This window comes from Drosophila hydei, unplaced genomic scaffold (genome assembly GCF_003285905.1).
Source record: "Drosophila hydei strain 15085-1641.00,03,60 unplaced genomic scaffold, DhydRS2 tig00000237-arrow-arrow-pilon, whole genome shotgun sequence".
Classification (NCBI taxonomy): domain Eukaryota; kingdom Metazoa; phylum Arthropoda; class Insecta; order Diptera; family Drosophilidae; genus Drosophila; species Drosophila hydei.
In genome coordinates this window covers 2,132,390-2,152,726 of record NW_022045691.1, presented here as the reverse complement: position 1 = coordinate 2,152,726, position 20,337 = coordinate 2,132,390, and the positions used below count along the sequence as shown (strand labels likewise).

The window sequence follows — 20,337 nt, the reverse complement described above, 5'->3', positions numbered from 1 at the left end:
GAAACCTTTAAAGCGAGTAGCTAAGGCCTCACTGATGACAGCAGCTAAATTTATATCAGATATTTTAAAAAGAGCAAAGCAAAGCTGAGAAGCTTAGCGATAAGCTTAGTTGAGAAATAGAAGTAACATAATCAAAGCAATAAATGTCCAGCGAGAAGCGCAGTTGCCAGGCAGGCAAAGCATATTGCTCAGCTCAGCTTGAAGCGACATTGCATCAAGCGAGAAGATTGAAATACTTTCGCTTCTCTCTTAAGAAGTCAAGCAAACTTCTTTGAATTTATTAAAATGTGTTCTTAAGTCTCGCTTCTTTTAAAGCTTCTTGCTTTTCTTTAGACTTTTTAGATGCCTTCATTCATCCGATTTTGAAGCTTCTCACTTGCCTGCGAGTTTCTCGCTTCTCTTCAAGCTGCTCTGTTAGCTTATCTCTTCTGTGTAGGCTTCTTATTGAGCTGCTTGCTTACCTTCAAGCTTCTCGCTCGTCTTCCCCACTTCTCTTCTAACTTACTGCTTCTCTCAGCTACTCACTTCTGTTCAAATTGCTTGCTTCTTTCTAAGCTTCTCGCTACTCTGTTAGCTTAGCTCTTCTGTGAAGGCTTCTTGGCCTTCCTTAAGCTGCTCTCTTTCTTGCTGGCCTCACAGCTGCTTGCGGTCTGAGGTCAATAGCCTTTACTAGAAGCACACAAGCACGCACACACATACACACACACACACACACACACACGCACACCAGCAGCAGATACTAGTCACTCGTAATGTTTTTGTAGCCAACTCTACGTGTGTGAAGTCTGTGTCGTTGTCGTAGTGAATATAACTCTCCCTCTCTCTCTCTGTCTCTCTCTGCCCCACCTGCTCTCCCTTACTCCTACTTCTTTTTACTTTTGTATGTGTGTGTGTGTATATTTATGTCCTTGTTGTGTTCGTACTCGTATTCGTACTCGTACTTGTTAGTGTTTTAGCAACAGTTACTCACTCGAACTTAAACAAAAATGTTTTATTTCGTTTCTTTGTGTTCCTAGACTTGATGTTGACTATGTGTATGTGTGTGTGTGTGTGTGTGTGTGTCTTTTGTCTCTTACTCTTTGATTTATTGTGAGTTTTCATTTAGTTTTGCCTCGAATTTGCCTTTGAAACCGAAGCCGAACCCGAAAAGTGTTTTCCCTCAACTACAACAACAAATTGGGTAACAATCTTGTACCAGCCTACCATTTAATCCACACACACACACACACCTACATACACACATACACACTTTTTGTTAGTTTTTAGCGTGTTTTCATAGCGTAGTCAATGCGTTAGTTTTTCTCCCTATTCCAGCAGCAAATATTAGTTGTGTTTTGTTATTTGCATTTATGTTCACACCCACACACACACACGTACACGTACACAGTCGCACCCTAAAACTGATGCTATCTATGTTTGTAAGCTCAACTCTTTTTACAGGAAAAACCATCAGTTTCTATTGCAAAGGTATTTAAAGCTGCCCGGTCCCAACCTAGCTTAACATAAGAAACCCCCGTGACGCCCCCAGCCCCACACTTACACAGCTTGCCACAAATGGCAGCTACAACAATAATCAAAATTAAAGTCGCATTACAAGCTATACACACTCACACACACACACACACACACACCTGACTCTCCCTCTTCGGCGCTCTGTCAAAAAAGTTTAGCATACTTTTACGCGCGAGAATTTTCGCATTTTTATTTTCTTCTCGTTTCACACACACACACACACACACACACACACACACACATACACATACACATACACGCACACACACGCGTACATTTACGTTGACATTTTTGTGTCTCTGCCCCGTCACGCCCCCCTTTGTGGTGCAGTCTCAACGCCCCTCTCGCCCCTGCAGCCCTCGTTGCGTTTAATTTAAATTGCTTTGAATTTACTTTTGCCGTTGCCACTTTTGTTTTTATCTTCTTCTTTTTTGCCGTCTTCTCTTGTTCTTATTTTCATTTCTTTTAATTTTGTTGAGCTTTACGTTTTAATTTTGTGGCTGCTTCTTTTGAGTGCGCACTTTTTGTGGTCTGCGGTTTAGCCGCTTTTTATGGTCTCTCAGACACGTTATCTCCCGCACTCACTCACTCTCTTTCGCTGCCTCTCTCGCTCTCTCTCTCTCTCTAGTTGTGCTACTATTGTGCTTGTAGCCTGCTGTGCTTGAGCTGTATTTGCATTGTACGTGCTCTGATCTTGCCAAAGCTTTGAGCTTTCTCTACATACTCCTTGCCTACCTCTCTCACTCTCTCACTCTGTCTTTTACTTTGATCTGGCTCTCACATGCAAGCTGAACGCCTTGTCAACTGCTTTATACTCAAAGCCTATGCCTGACAAATCTCTCACTCTCTTATTTATACTAAAACAGTGAGCTAAAAGCTTAATGCGTCTCTCTCTCTCTTTTCGACTTACGCTCTTATGCTCAAAGCTTATCACTCACCACTATCACTCTCTCTCTCTCTTTTACTCTCTTACTCAGAAGCTTTAAAAGCACAAAGCTTATTTCTCTCTTCTTCCTCTACAAGCTTCTAGCTTGGCTGGCTCGCTCTTCATTTACTCTCTCACTCACTATTTCATGCTCTCACTCGCTCACTGCGTGCCTCTCTTTCTCTTCCTGAAGCTTTTAAAGTGCAAAGCTCTGTCTCTCACGCTTAAGGCTTGGCTTTCTGGCTCTTTATTAGCTCTCTCTCTGTCTCGCTTTTACTCACTCTTTCGCTCATTGTCTCACTTTCACTTTGTATTGGACTCAACATTGGATCAACGTGTGTCTCACTCTGTCACCTTAGCTTGTTCTCAATTGGCTCTGCTCACGCTATCTCACTCTCACTCTCACTCTCTGTCTCACTCTAATTAGTGGTATGTGCTGACTGAATGACTGCCTCAGTCGCAGTCAAAAACTGAAAAAAGCTCTACAAAATTTTCACGCACCTAATTGATCATGCGAAACAAAAACGAACCAAAGAAACTCAATCAAAAAAAATATATATATCTCTGTCTCTCTCTCTCTCTCATAGAACTTTTCAACGTATTCTCTCAAATTGTCGATGTATGTGTAAATGTTATCAAAAAAAAAAAAAAGAAACAAAAACATAAAATAACGTAACGCATAATGACATTTACTCTACGTATCAATTAAATGAAATGAAATCTGATGTGAACTTTGATTGTTAAAAAACGACTCTTTTTTATGCTCTCTCTCTCTTTCTCTTTCTTTCTCTCTCTCTTTCTTTCTCTGTGTGTTTCTTTCTCTGTCTATTTTCTATATAAATATAACGTGTTTGTCTCTTCTGTCTGTCTGGACAATCGCAACTTGTTTGTTTATCTAACCAAACGCAACATGCGACCTTCTCTTTACCCAATCAACTGTCGCAGCCTCTCGCAATACTATGAGTTCTCCAAGGATCAGGACTACATTTGCTCAACGCCCGAGGATTCGGGCATGCATCTGTGTGGCAACTTTCCGCCGTATCGCATCGGATCACTGGTCTGCAGTGGTAAGTACTTCCAGCTAGCCGGCTAACCCCAAGCCGCCCCCTCGGCTCAAGCAAACTTTCATCTTAATGAGGTGCAAACTGTGCGTGTTAATCAAATTTTGATGGCACTTTTTAATTGCTTTCGTGCTGCTCAACTTTCTGGCAGCCTCCGCCCCGTCCCGCTCCGCCCTATTCAGTCTCTCCACCTCGCTCCCGCTGAAACTAATTGTAAACTTTTTGCAGAGGAGGCCAAGCTACTGGACCTGAATGAGCCAACGAATACGTCGTGCGTGAATTGGAATCAGTATTATACGACCTGCAAGCAGAGCGGCGAGAATCCCTTTCAGGGCACCATATCCTTCGACAACATTGGCATGGCCTGGGTGGCCATATTTCTGGTAAGTTGACAGCGAGCAGCCGCAGACTTTTTGCCAATTAGCGCATCGCAACTTTTTGCTTAAACAAATAACAATGACACAACATTGACAGAGCACACGTAGCCAGGCAGCCAGGCAACCAGCGAGGCACTCAGTCGAGTGTTTGTTGCATGTTAATTTCGCTGCTCAACTGCGGTGCCAGTTGCCACTTTTGGCATCGCTTTCAATTAAAACAACAACAAACACGGCAACAGCAGCTGTCAAATTTGCATAGGGCGGTAGCTGCTGCTGTCAGCTAAGCGGGTCACGACGATTCACCCCGCGGCACAGCGCGGCGTACGCGCAATGTGTCAATAGTCAGCGTCACGTTGCCGCGACAACTCAACAGCAGCAGCGACAGCAGCAGCAAAGTTCCAAACTAACTGCGAAATGTCATTGCAGATTGAATCATTTTTGGAAGTTAACAGCTTATCGAAGCGCAAATTTGCAACACAAATTCACAGTTTGCATTGCTTCAGCTGCGATTGTTCGCCTCAACTCGACACCTAATTGAAATTAGAAACCAAATTGAATACAAAACCACAAAATAAACGGATTTCAGCTGAATCCATGGAAGCAGATAGAGTTAGAGATACATCTACAGTTAGAGATGAAGATACATTTACAGATGCACATACAAATACAGTAATAGATACATATACATATACAGTTAGAGATACAGATACAGATACAGACAGAGATACAGATACAGATACAGATACAGATACAGATACAGATACAGATACAGATACAGATACAGATACAGATACAGATACAGATACAGATACAGATACAGATACAGATACAGATACAGATACAGATACAGATACAGATACAGATACAGATACAGATACAGATACAGATACAGATACAGATACAGATACAGATAACAGATACAGATACAGATACAGATACAGATACAGATACAGATACAGATACAGATACAGATACAGATACAGATACAGATACAGATACAGATACAGATACAGATACAGATACAGATACAGATACAGATACAGATACAGATACAGATACAGATACAGATACAGATACAGATACAGATACAGATACAGATACAGATACAGATACAGATACAGATACAGATACAGATACAGATACAGATACAGATACAGATACAGATACAGATACAGATACAGATACAGATACAGATACAGATACAGATACAGATACAGATACAGATACAGATACAGATACAGATACAGATACAGATACAGATACAGATACAGATACAGATACAGATACAGATACAGATACAGATACAGATACAGATACAGATACAGATACAGATACAGATACAGATACAGATACATATACATATACAGATACATATACAGATACAGTTACAGATACAGATACAGATACAGATACAGATACAGATACAGATACAGATACAGATACAGATACAGATACAGTACAGATACAGATACAGATACAGATACAGATACAGATACAGATACAGATACAGATACATACAGATACAGATACAGATACAGATACAGATACAGATACAGATACAGATACAGATACAGATACAGATACAGATACAGATACAGATACAGATACAGATACAGATACAGATACAGATACAGATACAGATACAGATACAGATACAGATACAGATGCAGATACAGATACAGATACAGATACAGATACAGATACAGATACAGATACAGATACAGATACAGATACAGATACAGATACAGATACAGATACAGATACAGATACGGATACAGATACAGATACAGATACAGATACATAGAATGATAATGAGAAATCGATTGACTGATTTACTTCCCAGAGATACAAATGCCAATGCAAAAGATACAAATAAAAATACATTGAGATAAACTTATGCAGAGGCAGAAGCTGTTCCAAATGACAGCTGCAGTCAAAAGCTGATTCTGGGAAAGAGAGATACTAATTTAGATACAGTCGCAGAGTGAGCTTCTGCGCTTTAATTGATACAAATGCAGCTGGATGCATTCATTAAGATGCAGATGGAGAGACAGATACAGGAGAGAGATACAGTTGCGGCTGCCTCAGTGCTGCGTCCCCTGCGCTGTCAACGTTTGTGGCTGCTTTGATTTGTGACTTTGATATTTCGCCATTAAGGGGGCGGAGCCGCAGCCAATGCTGGAGGCTCCCTCCCCGGCTTTCCAATGGGGTCAACGAAGGGTTTAAATGCTTTGCAATTAAACACAAATCAAATACGCATTAAACCATCTGCGTTGCAGGACAGCACACTGACAGAAGTGACAGGGACACACACACACACACATAACAAAACAATACTGAAATATTACGCATACGTGACGTGGTACAAAATGAAGAGCTGACCTTTGTTGTTGTTGCCCGCTGCTAATTACGCTAAAAACAAAGCCAACAACAACAACAACAAGAATTTAAACGTTTGTCACTTGTCATTGCAGGTCATCTCGCTGGAGGGCTGGACTGACATTATGTACTACGTGCAGGATGCGCACAGCTTCTGGGACTGGATCTACTTTGTGCTACTAATTGTGGTAAGTGCGTGAAGCTAATACAAACATTTATATATATCTAGATATATATGCTATATACATGCGATATTCATATATGTAAATTACTTTTTTTGGAGTGACTGATTGAATAATAAATGCACAGCCTAAAAAACTTCCGCATTCTCTCAACTATTTAACATATCCATACATAATTGAGGAGTATCCGACTAGCAAATACCCTGAATCTCTTCAATACACGCACACCTCTGCCTCTGCTCCTCTTTGCCAAAGTTCTGAATATCAGCCAAGTCTGGAGTAGAGTGAAGGTATCCAAATCCGAAAATATTTCAGCCCTGCGTATGTATGCATGGAAAATATAAACTAATTTTGATGTCTCCAGCATTTAGGGTTCAAAGACCCTGCCAAAAATCAATTTGCATCGAAAATAAGCAAATGTGCTAAGTAATCAGACAGGCAGACAGACGAACGTGGCTACAGCTCTGTTCATAAAAATAGTAGTGCCAACACTTGCTTTTGTTTTTCACATAGCCATATACCCTGTTGGCTCAACTTGAATGGGTGCAGGCTATAAAAAGCTTTATCTGACAATTTGACTGATTGATAATCAACACAGTAGCCAAACGGCTATTAAATGTGTATAAATGCCTCCCTGGTGAGACTTAAACGGGCATTAAGGAAAGGTTTTAGCATATTTGCAACTGCAGGCAAAGTGTAAAGATAAAATTAATAAACGTATACTGCCGATACTTTCGCTGTCAAGCGACTCAGTGAGCACGAAATGGAAGCGCCAATAAGTAGGCAATAAAAAAGTTGCGAGAGCAACGCCCGCAGAAGTATGCAATAGATGGTTCGACTCATCGATTTGTTGTTAAAACTCGCATTTGGGTTAAGCTGTAAGCATAACCACACTTATCGCCAGCTGTACATCGTATTATTTCGGGTCATATTGACATTTGAGTTGCCTAATTGTATTTTGAAGCTCGAGCTCTGTGCCCCCATAGAAGATTCCAATTTATATTTTGAAACTTTTGAATCGAATTTCGTTGAGTGCACAAAGCAAAGCAGCTAAAGCAATTTGAATATGTAAATATATATGTTATACACACACACACACACGGAATCACTCACATATAGAATAATAGAAGTCCAGTTGGCTGGAGATTCATCATGCGTTTGCCCAGTTGGCCACATGTTGCAAGCTTTTGTTGCATCTCCAGGTATCAAGTGTCCTTGTACTAATTAAAAGCCTTTTAAGCCAACACACACACATTATTTATGTTCAAATTGTTGTTTCGCTCACACCGAACGCTTGCTATCTCACTCGATTCAGCTGCTTTGTTAGTTGCTCATCTGATGTGCAAAATGATTTTTGCTGTTGCTCAGGCAAACAGCAACAACTGCAACTGCAGCTGCAGCAACTGCAGCAGCAATAACTTTTCATATGCAAATAGCTAGCAGTCTATGCAAGGCATATATCCAACCACCTGCCCCAAAGCCCATTCATTTCCCCATTTCCATCCACTCCACAAGTCAAAACCCTCTTTTATGTTTTATGCTATTGAAAGTTGCTTGTTGCCAGCAAGGAAATTGCATATTTATGTTGTTGCTGCTCCTTTTTCTATTTTGAGAAACATTTTGTGCAGCGAGCGCCACACAAATTCCAAAATTAGAAACATTTCGCTCGGCATACCCTTGGCAAAGTGGACGTGGATGAAGTGGATCATCTGCGCTCATTTTACCCAACTCGGAGATTGAACTCTTTAAAGCAATTTCATTGCGAAATCAATCGACTCGAAAGGCGGCATTCTGTCAATCAATCAGCTCGTCAATCACTTAACACTAAGTCAATTATGTGATCTGTCTGAGAGTCAATCAGTCAGGCCGGCAATCGGTAAGTCAAACACTCTTTCAATCATATAGTCATTCAATCAATCAAACAATCAGTCAGCAAGCAGCTTTTCAAGTGCGAGTCGTCAATCAATCTGATAATTAGTCAATCAGTCAATAATCAGCCTATTCCCAGTCTATGGCTCAGCCCATCAATGAGTCAATTTTCCAATCAATTTGTCAATCAATCACTCAATCAGTCAATTTACAACGTAATTATTTCATTAGTCAATCAGTCAATCAGTTATACCTAATCGCTAATGATATGATAGGCCAACGACTGATCCATCATCTAGTTATTCAATCAATCAATCCATCAGTCAGTCAACTCTTTTGCTTATCTTATACTCTACAAACTATTTAGAGGGTATGTGCTAGTCTGGCTCTTTTATTGTCTCTCTTTGTTGCTGCTATTGTTGTACAAAAATATGTTTTCAATTTAAAGTTGGCAAATTTGTTTTGCCAGAAAGCTATTAAAATGCAACAGCAAGCTAATGGATGGCTATCCATAGAAAGTGAGCGAGGGAGGCGGAAAGAGAGTGAGCGAGAGAGAGAGAGAGAGTAAGAAAGGGAGGGAGGGAGTGAGCCAAATTGGCAACTCAACTAATTTGCAGTCATTGAACGAATAACAAATCAAAAGTTCCACAATTTGTAGCGCCGCCTGCCGCCTGCTGCTGCCTGGTGCAGCCGTCGCGCCGCTATCGAAGCTGCCTCAATTTGTGGCACAAACTTGTTTTGTCGCTTGTGGCATGGAAATGTGAAAAGTTACAAAATTTGCTGTGAACTTTAACAAATATTTGGTTTTCTACTCATTTGCAGATTGGCTCGTTCTTCATGATCAACCTGTGCCTGGTCGTCATTGCCACCCAGTTCTCGGAGACCAAGAAACGTGAGATGGAGCGCATGCGGCAGGAGCGTGCACGATACACGTCAACCTCGACGCTGGCGAGCAGCACAAACAACTCAGAGCCGGCCACATGCTACGCCGAGATAGTCAAATACATCGCCCATCTGTGGCGACGCTTCAAGAGACGAATGTTAAAGAAGTACAGATTATATAAGTATGCTGCTTGTCCGTTTTTTGATTTGATTCAATTACGTTTTACGTTCACCTGTTTACCTGTCACTGTTCTCGTTTTTCTCGTTATTTCATTGTAAACTAAATCCCATCAAATATTTAACATCAACTTAACAATTGCTTAGCTTGACAACAACTGCAACAGGTCAGCCTCTCTGTCAGGCCTCCCAACACCCAAAGTGAAGGACTCCAACTCGATTGACTCAGCTCTTATCTCAGAGCTCACGATTTCTTCCTATTTGATATAGCCCAAAAATTCCACTAAGTCTCACTATCTTAAATGTTTAGCTAGGGCGCTGGATATGAGAACCTGCTCTTTGCTCTAATGGTAGAGCTCTAGCAAACATAAGTTCAAGCTGGGCATTGGTTCGCATTTGCTTAATTTTGGTTCATCGTCTTGAGTTCATGCAGCTTAGGCTCAAAATACGTTACTCGAAGGCCATTCCTAAACTTGTCTCTGATCAGCAGGCAGCCTAATGTTAGCCATCCTAATAATGCCAAACCTAATCTTGTCTAATCTAATCCAACCCAACTTAACCCTTTACTATCCCAACTTATTATAACATAAACCCTCTTCATCTAACTCCTTCCTTAACCTAACCTAACCCTTCTTAGACTATTCTCACAATATCCCAACCCAACCTAATCTAACACCTCTTCAATTAACAGCTCAATCACACTTAGAGAGCTTTCCAATTTCGTACATGTCTTAAATAAATCTTCACAGATCTCGCAACTAGCATCTTCCTAGACCAAGTGTATCAAATGGTTGTCTTAGTAAAATCTTGGCAAGTTTCATTCAATTGAATAAGTTTTATTCAATTGACTATTCCAAGAGTCTTCTAAAGCAAAGTTCTCTTAGTCAAAGTTGAGGCTTAAAGCCAACTGTATTTGACGTTCAAATTGAATTTCTCAGTTCACAAGTTTTTAGCTCTCATCCAGAGGCAGGGGTCTGCCTCTACGCAACACGCCGTTTGATTTTATTGCATTTTATTTGCGATACTTCGATTTGAATTCGTTTCCCTTTGAGCGCCTGACCCGGATCTTCCACTGCTCTGGCTAAAATATATATAAATAAATATATATATATATTTTTGTGATTTATTAAAAATTCATTTAACATGCGTTCCGCTTCTCACGTCCTGCAGCGCACGTTCTGTTTGTTTCTTCTTGTGTTTTTTATATTTATTCTTTTTTCTGCTTTTTAGTTTTCTCGTTTACAGCTGTCAACTTTTTGGGTTTTGCATTTTTTATGGGCTTTGCCTTTCAATTATTTGCACTTGCATCTGGTCGCGTGTGTTGTTCCCCATGTGTGGCCGTTACTGCTGTGTCTCGTCTAACAAGAGAACAGCAAATGCAACAAATAGAGTTAGTCACCTTAGACAGTTTAGCCTGTGACTGTGACTGTGACTGTGACTGTGACTGTGACTGTGACTGTGACTGTGACTGTGACTGTGACTGTGACTGGGACTGTGACTGTGACTGTGACTGTGACTGTGACTGTGACTGTGACTGTGACTGTGACTGTGACTGTGACTGTGACTGTGACTGTGACTGTGACTGTGACTGTGACTGTGACTGTGACTGTGACTGTGACTGTGACTGTGACTGTGACTGTGACTGTGACTGTGACTGTGACTGTGACTGTGACTGTGACTGTGACTGTGACTGTGACTGTGACTGTGACTGTGACTGTGACTGTGACTGTGACTGTGACTGTGACTGTGACTGTGACTGTGACTGTGAGTGCTAGCAGAAAGCTAGAATTAGCATAATATAGAATTAGACTATGCTAGTATAATCAGCTAGTTGGAATTGCCAAAGATTAGAAAGCTATTTAAAGTTAAGCTCCCCTAAACATTAAGCTTAGCTTACCTTAACACAAATGTAGCATGTTTAGCTATGAAAAATTATAATAAGGCATAGATTTGTCAATTTGTAAGTGAAAAAACTTACCAACTTAGGCTGTGAGCGTTTGTTGTTCTTTAATCAAATATTTTTTCTCAACCATATTTTCAATCTATGAGTTTTCATCTGAATCCAAAAATATTGCTTAAGGTTGGCAGTTTATGTCACATTGAGCCTTTAAAGAAATTTAAAATAATTTTTCAACTTTCCAATTTCTTAAGTTAAAAGTCAAGAGCTTTTACTTTAGCAAGATATGCAAAGTTTTTACCATACTTTAAAACATTCTTACCAAGCGTGACAATTCAGATCACTTAAAGCTTTAAGGTGCTTTCAGCACACTTGACTTAAATTCAGCTAACCAATGATTATTGTAAGTAATTAATCACAAGATTAATTCAAGAGCTATGAAAATGAATTTAATTTGACTTAGTAAGCATTTGATTATTTTCTAACAGCTGCTCAAGCGCTGATAACAAGGTCAGATAACAACTTCACTTTGAATGTTAAGCAACATTCACTCAATGAAAGTCATGCTCGAGTGCTTCACTGGGCTTGATGCCACAAACATTTCAGCTCTGCGAGATGCTTTAAGTCATTAGCTTTAGTACACGTTTACAACACATGAGCCCCCTCTTTCTTTCCTTCTCTCTCTGCCTCTCTGTCTCTCTTTTCCTCCGTTCTACTACACAGTCTGCTCTGTCTCTTGCCTTAAGTCGAATTGCTATAAAATATTTTAATTTTAATTTGCATTCGTCTTGTTCGACGCTCGTTTGTTGTGGTTGTCGTTGTTTTTGCTTATTTGCGTTGTTCATTTGATTGAATTATGTAATTGTTGTCTAATTAGTAAGCACACGCATACTCAGACACACACGCACGCACGCACACACTTACACTTACACTTACACAATTAGACAATGTCTAATGATGCCACAGAGAGCCACACGCACGTAATCCAAACCTCGAAACAGAACCCGCACACGTTCTCGTGCGAACCACATGTAAGTGTAAGTGTGTGTGTCTACGCGAGTGTTAATGTGTATGTTTGTAGGTGTGTGTGTGTGCGTGTGTATGTGTAATGCATGAGCTTGTTTTTGACTATATACACTAATCGTTTGCCCTTTGCCCTTAACACCTTCTGCTGCTGCGTCGTCCTCGTCCTCGTCCTCGTCCTCGTCCAGGTATCAGCGGCAACAGCGTCGCGAGGGTCTGCTACCCAATGCTGATAATCTGACCTTTTCGCCGTCGCGCATCAAGTGCCATCATCCGAATTGTCCCAAATACAGTAATCGCAAGCCGTCCAGCATACAGGATCAGATGATTACCGTTATGGTGCCGCTTAATTCCAACAACAATAACAACAATAGCAGCCACAACAACAGCAACAGCAACAACAACAGCAGCAGCAACAATGGCAGCGGCAACGGTGGTGGAGTTGGTGGTGGTGGTGCTGGTGCTGGTGGTGCTGGTGGTGGAGCTGGCAACAGCCACAATCACACCACTGTTGCATTGATTAATGGCATCAATGGCAGCACCGCCAGCGTCTCGATGGCCCAGCAGCAACAGTTGGTGGCAGGCGGCGCTGCGTCTCAGGCGCAACTCTCCTCGTCGGACAACACGGAGCAGTCGCTTGGCGAGGGCAGCGGCTCAGGCATCGCTCGTCGCAGCTCCTCGATGAAGAAACCCACCGCCCACCATGGCCACAGTTTGCAGCTCAAGCCAGAGGCAACTGGCGGCGAGCAGAAGACAATTCTGCTCAAGCTGCCACAACAGGTCATCGACTCGGACCAATTGATCGTAAGTACCAACCGAAAAGAGGAAGAAGCGAACAGAAGTAAACAGCATACCATATCCAAAAACTGTCCAAAGATATACGATATGTACATGTTAAAATTCTAGGCCACATAAAGTCCATAAGTTAATTACCCGTGACGAGAAACCAATTAACGATATACGAAACATGATACTACAACCAAATACGATATCCTATATATTAATTACGATATATGGCTTTTGACATACTATTTTTGACAACACGATACGATACACAAAATACGATACTCTACATATGATACTACATATGATACTTAATACGATATACTACAAATTAAACACATGTGTCTTACGATATTCAATACATTGGTATAATATACTAAATACACTACAAAGTTACGGCTATTACAAAATCAGCAAAAACCAAAACTTACGATAAACTCCAAAACTGTCGTACCGTATACGATATTCCATGAGCAGTTAATTAAATATGATATGATACGATAATATTTTCATATTTTATAAGTTATAACACATACGATATACATACGATACGATACGATATTCGATGCACAATGTACGATATTGAATTATATATGACAATTGATATCATATGCATGATATCCCACACTAAGCCTAACATAAAACTGGCAACTAAATAAGCTATACTACATACGATATACCACATACGATATTCGATATACATTATCTTGACATTCACCAAGCAGCAGGGCCAGACTTTGCTTACAAATTCCACAAACATACTCAACAACCAAGAAACAATAATCAAACCCAACAATACTTTTGACCACCCACTAACTTAACTATGTAATACCGCTAATAATGATCTTTCATATTTGTCACGAACGTCGCGCAACTTGTAGCTGCAGTTGGGAAATTTAGGCAAGGTATTGCTATCTATCACAACTAAAATCTTTAAGAACCCTAAAAAACATATATATTTAAATCAAGCTAGAAGTTTGAGCCTCGGCTAGCCGAAGCAGCCCAAGCAGATGTATGGAATCGGCAATATTGAGAGCAGAGGATATTCAATTGAAACAGAAAATCTTTCCGAGTCAATCAAAATAGGCTTAAGAATTACGATATTATGTTACGGCTTTACGTTTCCATAATAATCCGATGTAATAATTATTTTCGGGAATTATATTACGATATTTTGATATGATATTTCGATATTAAAATATTACGATATTCGAATATTACGATATTCAAATATTACGATATTCGAATATTACGATATTCAAATATTACGATGTTCAAATATTCTGATATTCAAATATTACTATATTACGACATTCAGAAATTGAGAAATTACGATATTACAATGTAACGATACAACGAAATTACGATATTCAAATATTAGGACAATACTTCCAGAAAACGATTATAATTCCATATTCCTGCAAGGGCAAAACGTTAATATCTTTGACGAGACTTCGAAATTTGCAATTAAATCAAAAATGTAACAACAAAAGCTCGAAGCGAAAAGGAGAATTACGCCCATTAAATGTGAATACAATGTATAAAAGACCTACGCCCACAGCCCCGCCGCCCCCGGCGACCCATTGAAGTCCATTGTTCCATTAGACCCATTGTTAAAATGCCAATTAATTATTCAAATATTTGTTTCATTTCATTACATATGTAAATAGTAATTGAGATTCATTCAACTCGACGATTCCCTCGCCCATCAAAGGAGAGGCAACCTTTTGAGGGATATAGATTTGTGCTTTATGAATATTAGATGCAATTATTCTAGTGTAGAGCATGTTCCATTTGAAGAGCTCGGGATTAGAAACTCTTTTTGCATTTCTTTTTAGCGCTGGCATTCATAAGTGGCCGATCGCAGTCAAAACTCAATTCTTGACTTATAGTTTAATGAGCTTTTCAAGCAATTCAAGAACTAAGCTCTGAATGTCTCAAAAATCGATATCACTTAAAGTCTTCAAGTCCGAGCGAGCTTTAATTTCAAGCCATAAAAAGCTTTTAATCTTTGTCGTTCTGCTTTAGCTTAGAATATTTTTAAGCAGCTTTAACAGCTTACCTATCCATGCTCGAGTTAAATATAGCTAATCAATGATGTGAAGCACACTTTCAAGTCTTTGAAACTGACTTTTCAGTGTTGGGCAATGCATTTCCAGTGTTGCTAAGAGTTCAATAATTATAACTTAAGGCTAAATGAGTTCGTAAGACACCAATATTAGAAACTTAAAAGGTAAAATATATTTTTTTTATATTGCGATATATCGTATCACTTTGCAACTATCGATAAAAAGTCTATTGATTGAATCTATAGAGGCCAAACGCTAACACACTTTGATGTCTTTTGAATACTTTAATCATTTCTAAAAAAACCAAGTTTAAAGCTGCAGTGAGGGTATCCCGTAGTCGATCATAGCCGACCAAATCACTGTTATTTGTTTATTTATATGGCATTTTTGTCTCTAGTTGTTTCCATTAGCGCTTCCTGCCCAGTGCCCACTGTACATAGCCAAACTCTAAAACAAAACGTTTAAGTCGCAATTCTAAATGAAATTTTTAAACTATTTATAAATGTTTTTTCAACTGAAGTTACAAGAGCTAATGCATATTTATTATTTTACCCATGTTCCCCTCCACTCTCTCTCTCTCTCCCACTCCCACTCTCTCTGTGTGTCGCTCTCTCTTTCTGTGTCACTATAGAGCCATCCGTGCACCTCGGGCTTTCTGAGTCCGCCCACCTCGGCTAGCCGCCGTCCCTCGGTTATGTTCAATGAGTACGTGTTGCTGCATACGCCGCCAGCTTTGAGCAGCGAGCCAACAGCAGCAGCAGCAGCAGCCGTCACAACAACAGCAACAGTTGTAGCAACAACAACATCAGCAGCAGCAACAACCACAGCTGCAGCAGCAATAACCACAGCAACAACCAACAATGTCAGCAGCAGCGGCAACATTCACTCCATGGAAAAGATGACACAGGCAGGTGACGGCAGCATTTGGCAGGTGAGTGTTGAGGGCGTGGCATCGACTTATTTAAAATCGACTTATTTGAAATCTTTGTGACAGGTGAATCTACCGCAAAGCATCGGCACCATTGCCAATCCGTATGCCGATTGCTCCGAACTGGGTATACACGATGCGATGACCTGTCAAGAGCTTTTAGCATTCTCTGTGGCATTTTCAGCGGCATTGCCGACGGGTCAAAGTACGCTCGAATCGTTTTACTCATCGCTGGCGCGCTGCGATCCGCACACGGTCGAGGCGCTGAACAAGGTGCAGCAGCAGAAGCGTCTGACAGCGGCAACAACAGCCACAGCGACAACTGCAGCAACAGCAGCAGCAGCTGCAACAACAGCAGCAGCAACACCAGCAGCGGCAACACCAGCAACAGTTGCTGCTGCAGCTGATATACTCGACTCGAGTGCGGATTTGCCGGCACCGGCTTTGAGCTTGGAACTGGCCGCTGTCTCGGCTGCCGTGCCCATGGAGAATCGGCGCAAGGAGCGCCAGCAATTGCCCCACAACAACAACAATAACAACAACAACAACAACAACAACAACAACAGCAAAAGCAATCACAGCCGCAACACGGGCGGCGGACAACGTCAACATGGTCGCAGCCACGCCCCCACCGGCAACTACATGGAAGACTATGCCTGCTGCTACGATCTATACCAGAATGCACTCTCGCCCCTCGACGAACGCCAACGTCCACGCTCCCCAGCTCTGCGCCTGCTCATCGCCATCTATCGCTGCCTGATGCGCGTCTGCAGCTGGATCCGTCGCTATATCAAGCGGCTCGTCGAGCACAAATACTTTCAGCAGGGCATCCTCTTGGCCATATTGATCAACACTCTGTCGATGGGCATCGAGTATCACAACCAGCCCGAGGAGCTAACGGCCATTGTTGAGACGAGCAACGTTGTCTTCTCTGGCATCTTTGCCGTCGAGATGTTGCTCAAGGTGGTTGCCGAGGGACCCTTTCGCTACATAGCCAACGGCTTCAATGTCTTCGACGGCATCATCGTCATACTCAGGTGAGCATTCACAGTAGCTGTCATGGCACTCAGCTAATCTTCTCTCTCGCTCTCTTTGCCTCTCAGCGCCATTGAGATATGTCAAACGTTCGCAGGCAATGGCACTGGCGGCGGTGGTTCAGGTCTGTCCGTCCTTCGCACCTTCCGTCTGCTGCGCATCCTCAAACTCGTTCGCTTTATGCCCAATCTGAGGCGGCAATTGTTTGTCATGCTGCGCACCATGGACAATGTTGCTGTCTTCTTCTCATTACTCGTACTCTTTATATTCATATTCAGGTGAGTTCTACTGTAACCAACACACACGCACACACACACACACTCAGACACACACACGAATATATGCATGTGAACTAACAGCAATTGCCTACGGGGTAGGCGTCTGTTGGGCACGCGACTAACACCTCATAAACACCTACCCAACAACAACTGAAACGTAACTGTCAAAGTCAAAGATATCAAATCTATATAAAAAGAACAACAACAACAAGCGTAAACAGAGAGCTCCTGAAAGAAGTTGGCAAGCAGAGGCAAATTGACAGAAGAACGAATCCTGCAGTCGGGCTCAGCACTGAATCATTAATGGAAATGTTTCGATTTGCCCCAAGTTGTTCAAGCGTTAGGCGCGTGTTTTTGTAGTATTGGAGTATATATCCCATGTCTATATAGGCTTATACAAAACTTTAGACTGAAAACGAAGTCTGAGAGTCAACTCTAATCAGACATAATTTGTGTGAATGACGAGTTCAGTTGAAAGAGATATTTTCACTTCGAAGATATGTTCTATATCCCTTCTATATTCCAGCAGTTTAACGAGACTAAAGTCAAGCTAAAAGATAAGTTAAAAAAATCCATCAGAAACGTATAGCTAGGAGCTCTTCAGAGTATTGTATGACATCCTAGATCTCAACTCAAGCCTTTGTAGAGTCTGTGAGACATTAGATTTAAAGTTGGTTGTTATCCCTATTATCACCCTATTGGGCTTTAGCTATATGAATTCGAGCTCTATTTTAGACTCTTCCATTACCAAGAGAGTAAACTATATGATCGAGGTCCATCAAAGTAATCCTTTGTAAACTTCTGTCTGCAATATGAGCTCTGCTTGAAATTCCCTCGATCAAAGTCAAGTACTACATTTCCTTCCAGGAAATATCTGTATCGAAATCTGCGAAAAACCAGCTTCTGCAGTCTCAGCTAATTTCCAGTACGTCAATTTCCAGCGATACTTCTATTTGCCAACTATTTCATGGAGTCCGAGCCGAGCTCAACATCCCATACATATCTACACACACGCATACATACAACATACATATGGATATGTACAGAAATGTATATCGTAATGCTGATGCGCATCCAATTAATACGAAGCGACCCACTGAACCACTAAACCACTGACCCGCCGCATCAGTGACCCACTAAACAGTTGATTGTGTCTTCTTTTTGTTTGCGTTAGTCCACAGCTCTTAGAGCTTCGATAATATGCTGAAGATATGTCTAGTAATCAGCTCGTCTACTATATGACATAGAGTTGCGTAATACTAATCTACTAACTCTTTGCTAGCCTCTCATTAATCCCTCAGTAACCACAGCAGCAACAACAACAACTAATAATGATCTAAGAGAAATAGTTATTAACACGCACACACAGACACACACACACATACGATCACATTCACGACATATATGGAACAGATCGTTCGCATACACGTATGGAGAAGAGACCTCTGCATAGGAACATGTGTGTCTATATATATGTATCTATATATATATATATTCAGTTATATGTTTGTGCAGATGTGCTTCTGCTCTTTCTATCTCTCTCTCTCTCTCTCAATTTCTCTTTCTAATAAGCTCTTGCTATCTCATCAGATACAATGAAAACAATCTCCATTTCACTCTCTTTCTCTCGGTCTGCACACTCACATACACGCATATGCGCTCTCTCTTTGCTCAGATACTTGCATATGCTCGCTATCTTTCTCTCTATAACTCTCTCTCACTTGCTTTCGCAAGCTCTCACTGGCGCTAACTGGCTCTCACTTGCTCTTTCTGCATCTCTTTCTCTATCGCTCTATTCTCTATCTCTCATATGCGATCTCTCTTTGTCTTCGTCTATCCTTCTCTGTCTCTCTCATCCACATTACACATCTCTCACTCTCTTTGCCTCTCTCTTCTCCTTCTTCTTCTGCATCATACAACACTTGAAACTCGCCTCCAAAAACCGTACCAAAACCCTTAAAAAAAACACAAAAAATAGAAACAAAAGTATTTAAATTTTAGCCCTGGTAATAACTGTACTCGTTTTTATGCGTACCATTTGAGTAAACGATTGCGTAAGACTTTCTCTCTCTCTCTATTTCTCTCTCTTTCTCTCTGTTTCTCACATAAACACACACACACATGCAGTTACTCTAACTGTCTCTCTCTTTGTCTGTCTCTCTCTCATTTAAATTAAGTGTACTCGTAATCTCGATTTGTAGTTAGAGTTTTACAATCCAAATTCAAATTCGAATCCAAGTCTAACATCAATTTCAGTCTCTGTTTTCCAACTCTCTCACACACACACACATATTCCCTACCTCACTCTCTGTCTCTCTGTCTTTGTCTTTATATAACACAATTCGTTGCTGCGTTAGTTGTCGTACACTCGCATCGCACACTTAATCTAAACCAAACAAAATAATACACTGAGAAAAACTAAATCGAAGTTAATGTATGCGAGTGATTTTCTACTCTCTCTCTCTCTCTCTCTCTCTCTGTATTTTTATATACCAACTTGTCAACGATTTGTGAGCACCAACAACGAGGCTAGTTCTCTCTCCCCTTCTATCGTTCTCTCTCACTCACTCCCATACGCCTTGCGCTCTTCTACTCGTTACTTTTTCAACTCTTCTCGCTTTTTGTTTACTCGCCACTCGTCACTTGCTACTCTCGCTACTCTCTTTACTCGTCACTCGTCGCCCCATTTATAGGCGCATCTGGTTTGCGTGCTCCCCCAACAGCTCGTTTATTTACTTAACTTATCTCAATTTTTTGTTAACTTCTCACTCGCTACTCGCTGCCAAGAAAACTCTGTTACAAGCCATTTGCCAATTCACTTGTTTGACACAGCCAGCAACAACAGCAACAACACATACAACAATTAGTTAGTTACAAGGCTTAACTAAATGTGTGTCTTAGCTTTCTTAGCGTTTACCAACACTGAACAAACAAACTCGAAATTCCACACGCTTTTCATT

At 40.9% G+C, this 20,337-nt stretch overlaps 1 protein-coding gene across 1 annotated transcript in view; it reads left to right on the top strand.

Annotated features, from left to right (window-relative positions):
* Positions 1–20,337, top strand: part of LOC111604861 (voltage-dependent T-type calcium channel subunit alpha-1G) — a 116,339-nt gene that overhangs the window by 77,589 nt on the left and 18,413 nt on the right. The window contains exons 8-17 of the mRNA XM_023323098.2: positions 3,383–3,504; positions 3,727–3,881; positions 6,350–6,442; positions 9,128–9,369; positions 12,473–13,088; positions 13,949–13,972; positions 15,768–16,067; positions 16,131–16,353; positions 16,399–17,101; positions 17,168–17,377. Of these exons, the coding sequence (XP_023178866.2) occupies positions 3,383–3,504; positions 3,727–3,881; positions 6,350–6,442; positions 9,128–9,369; positions 12,473–13,088; positions 13,949–13,972; positions 15,768–16,067; positions 16,131–16,353; positions 16,399–17,101; positions 17,168–17,377 (2,688 nt within the window). The remainder of the gene's footprint in view (positions 1–3,382; positions 3,505–3,726; positions 3,882–6,349; positions 6,443–9,127; positions 9,370–12,472; positions 13,089–13,948; positions 13,973–15,767; positions 16,068–16,130; positions 16,354–16,398; positions 17,102–17,167; positions 17,378–20,337) is intronic.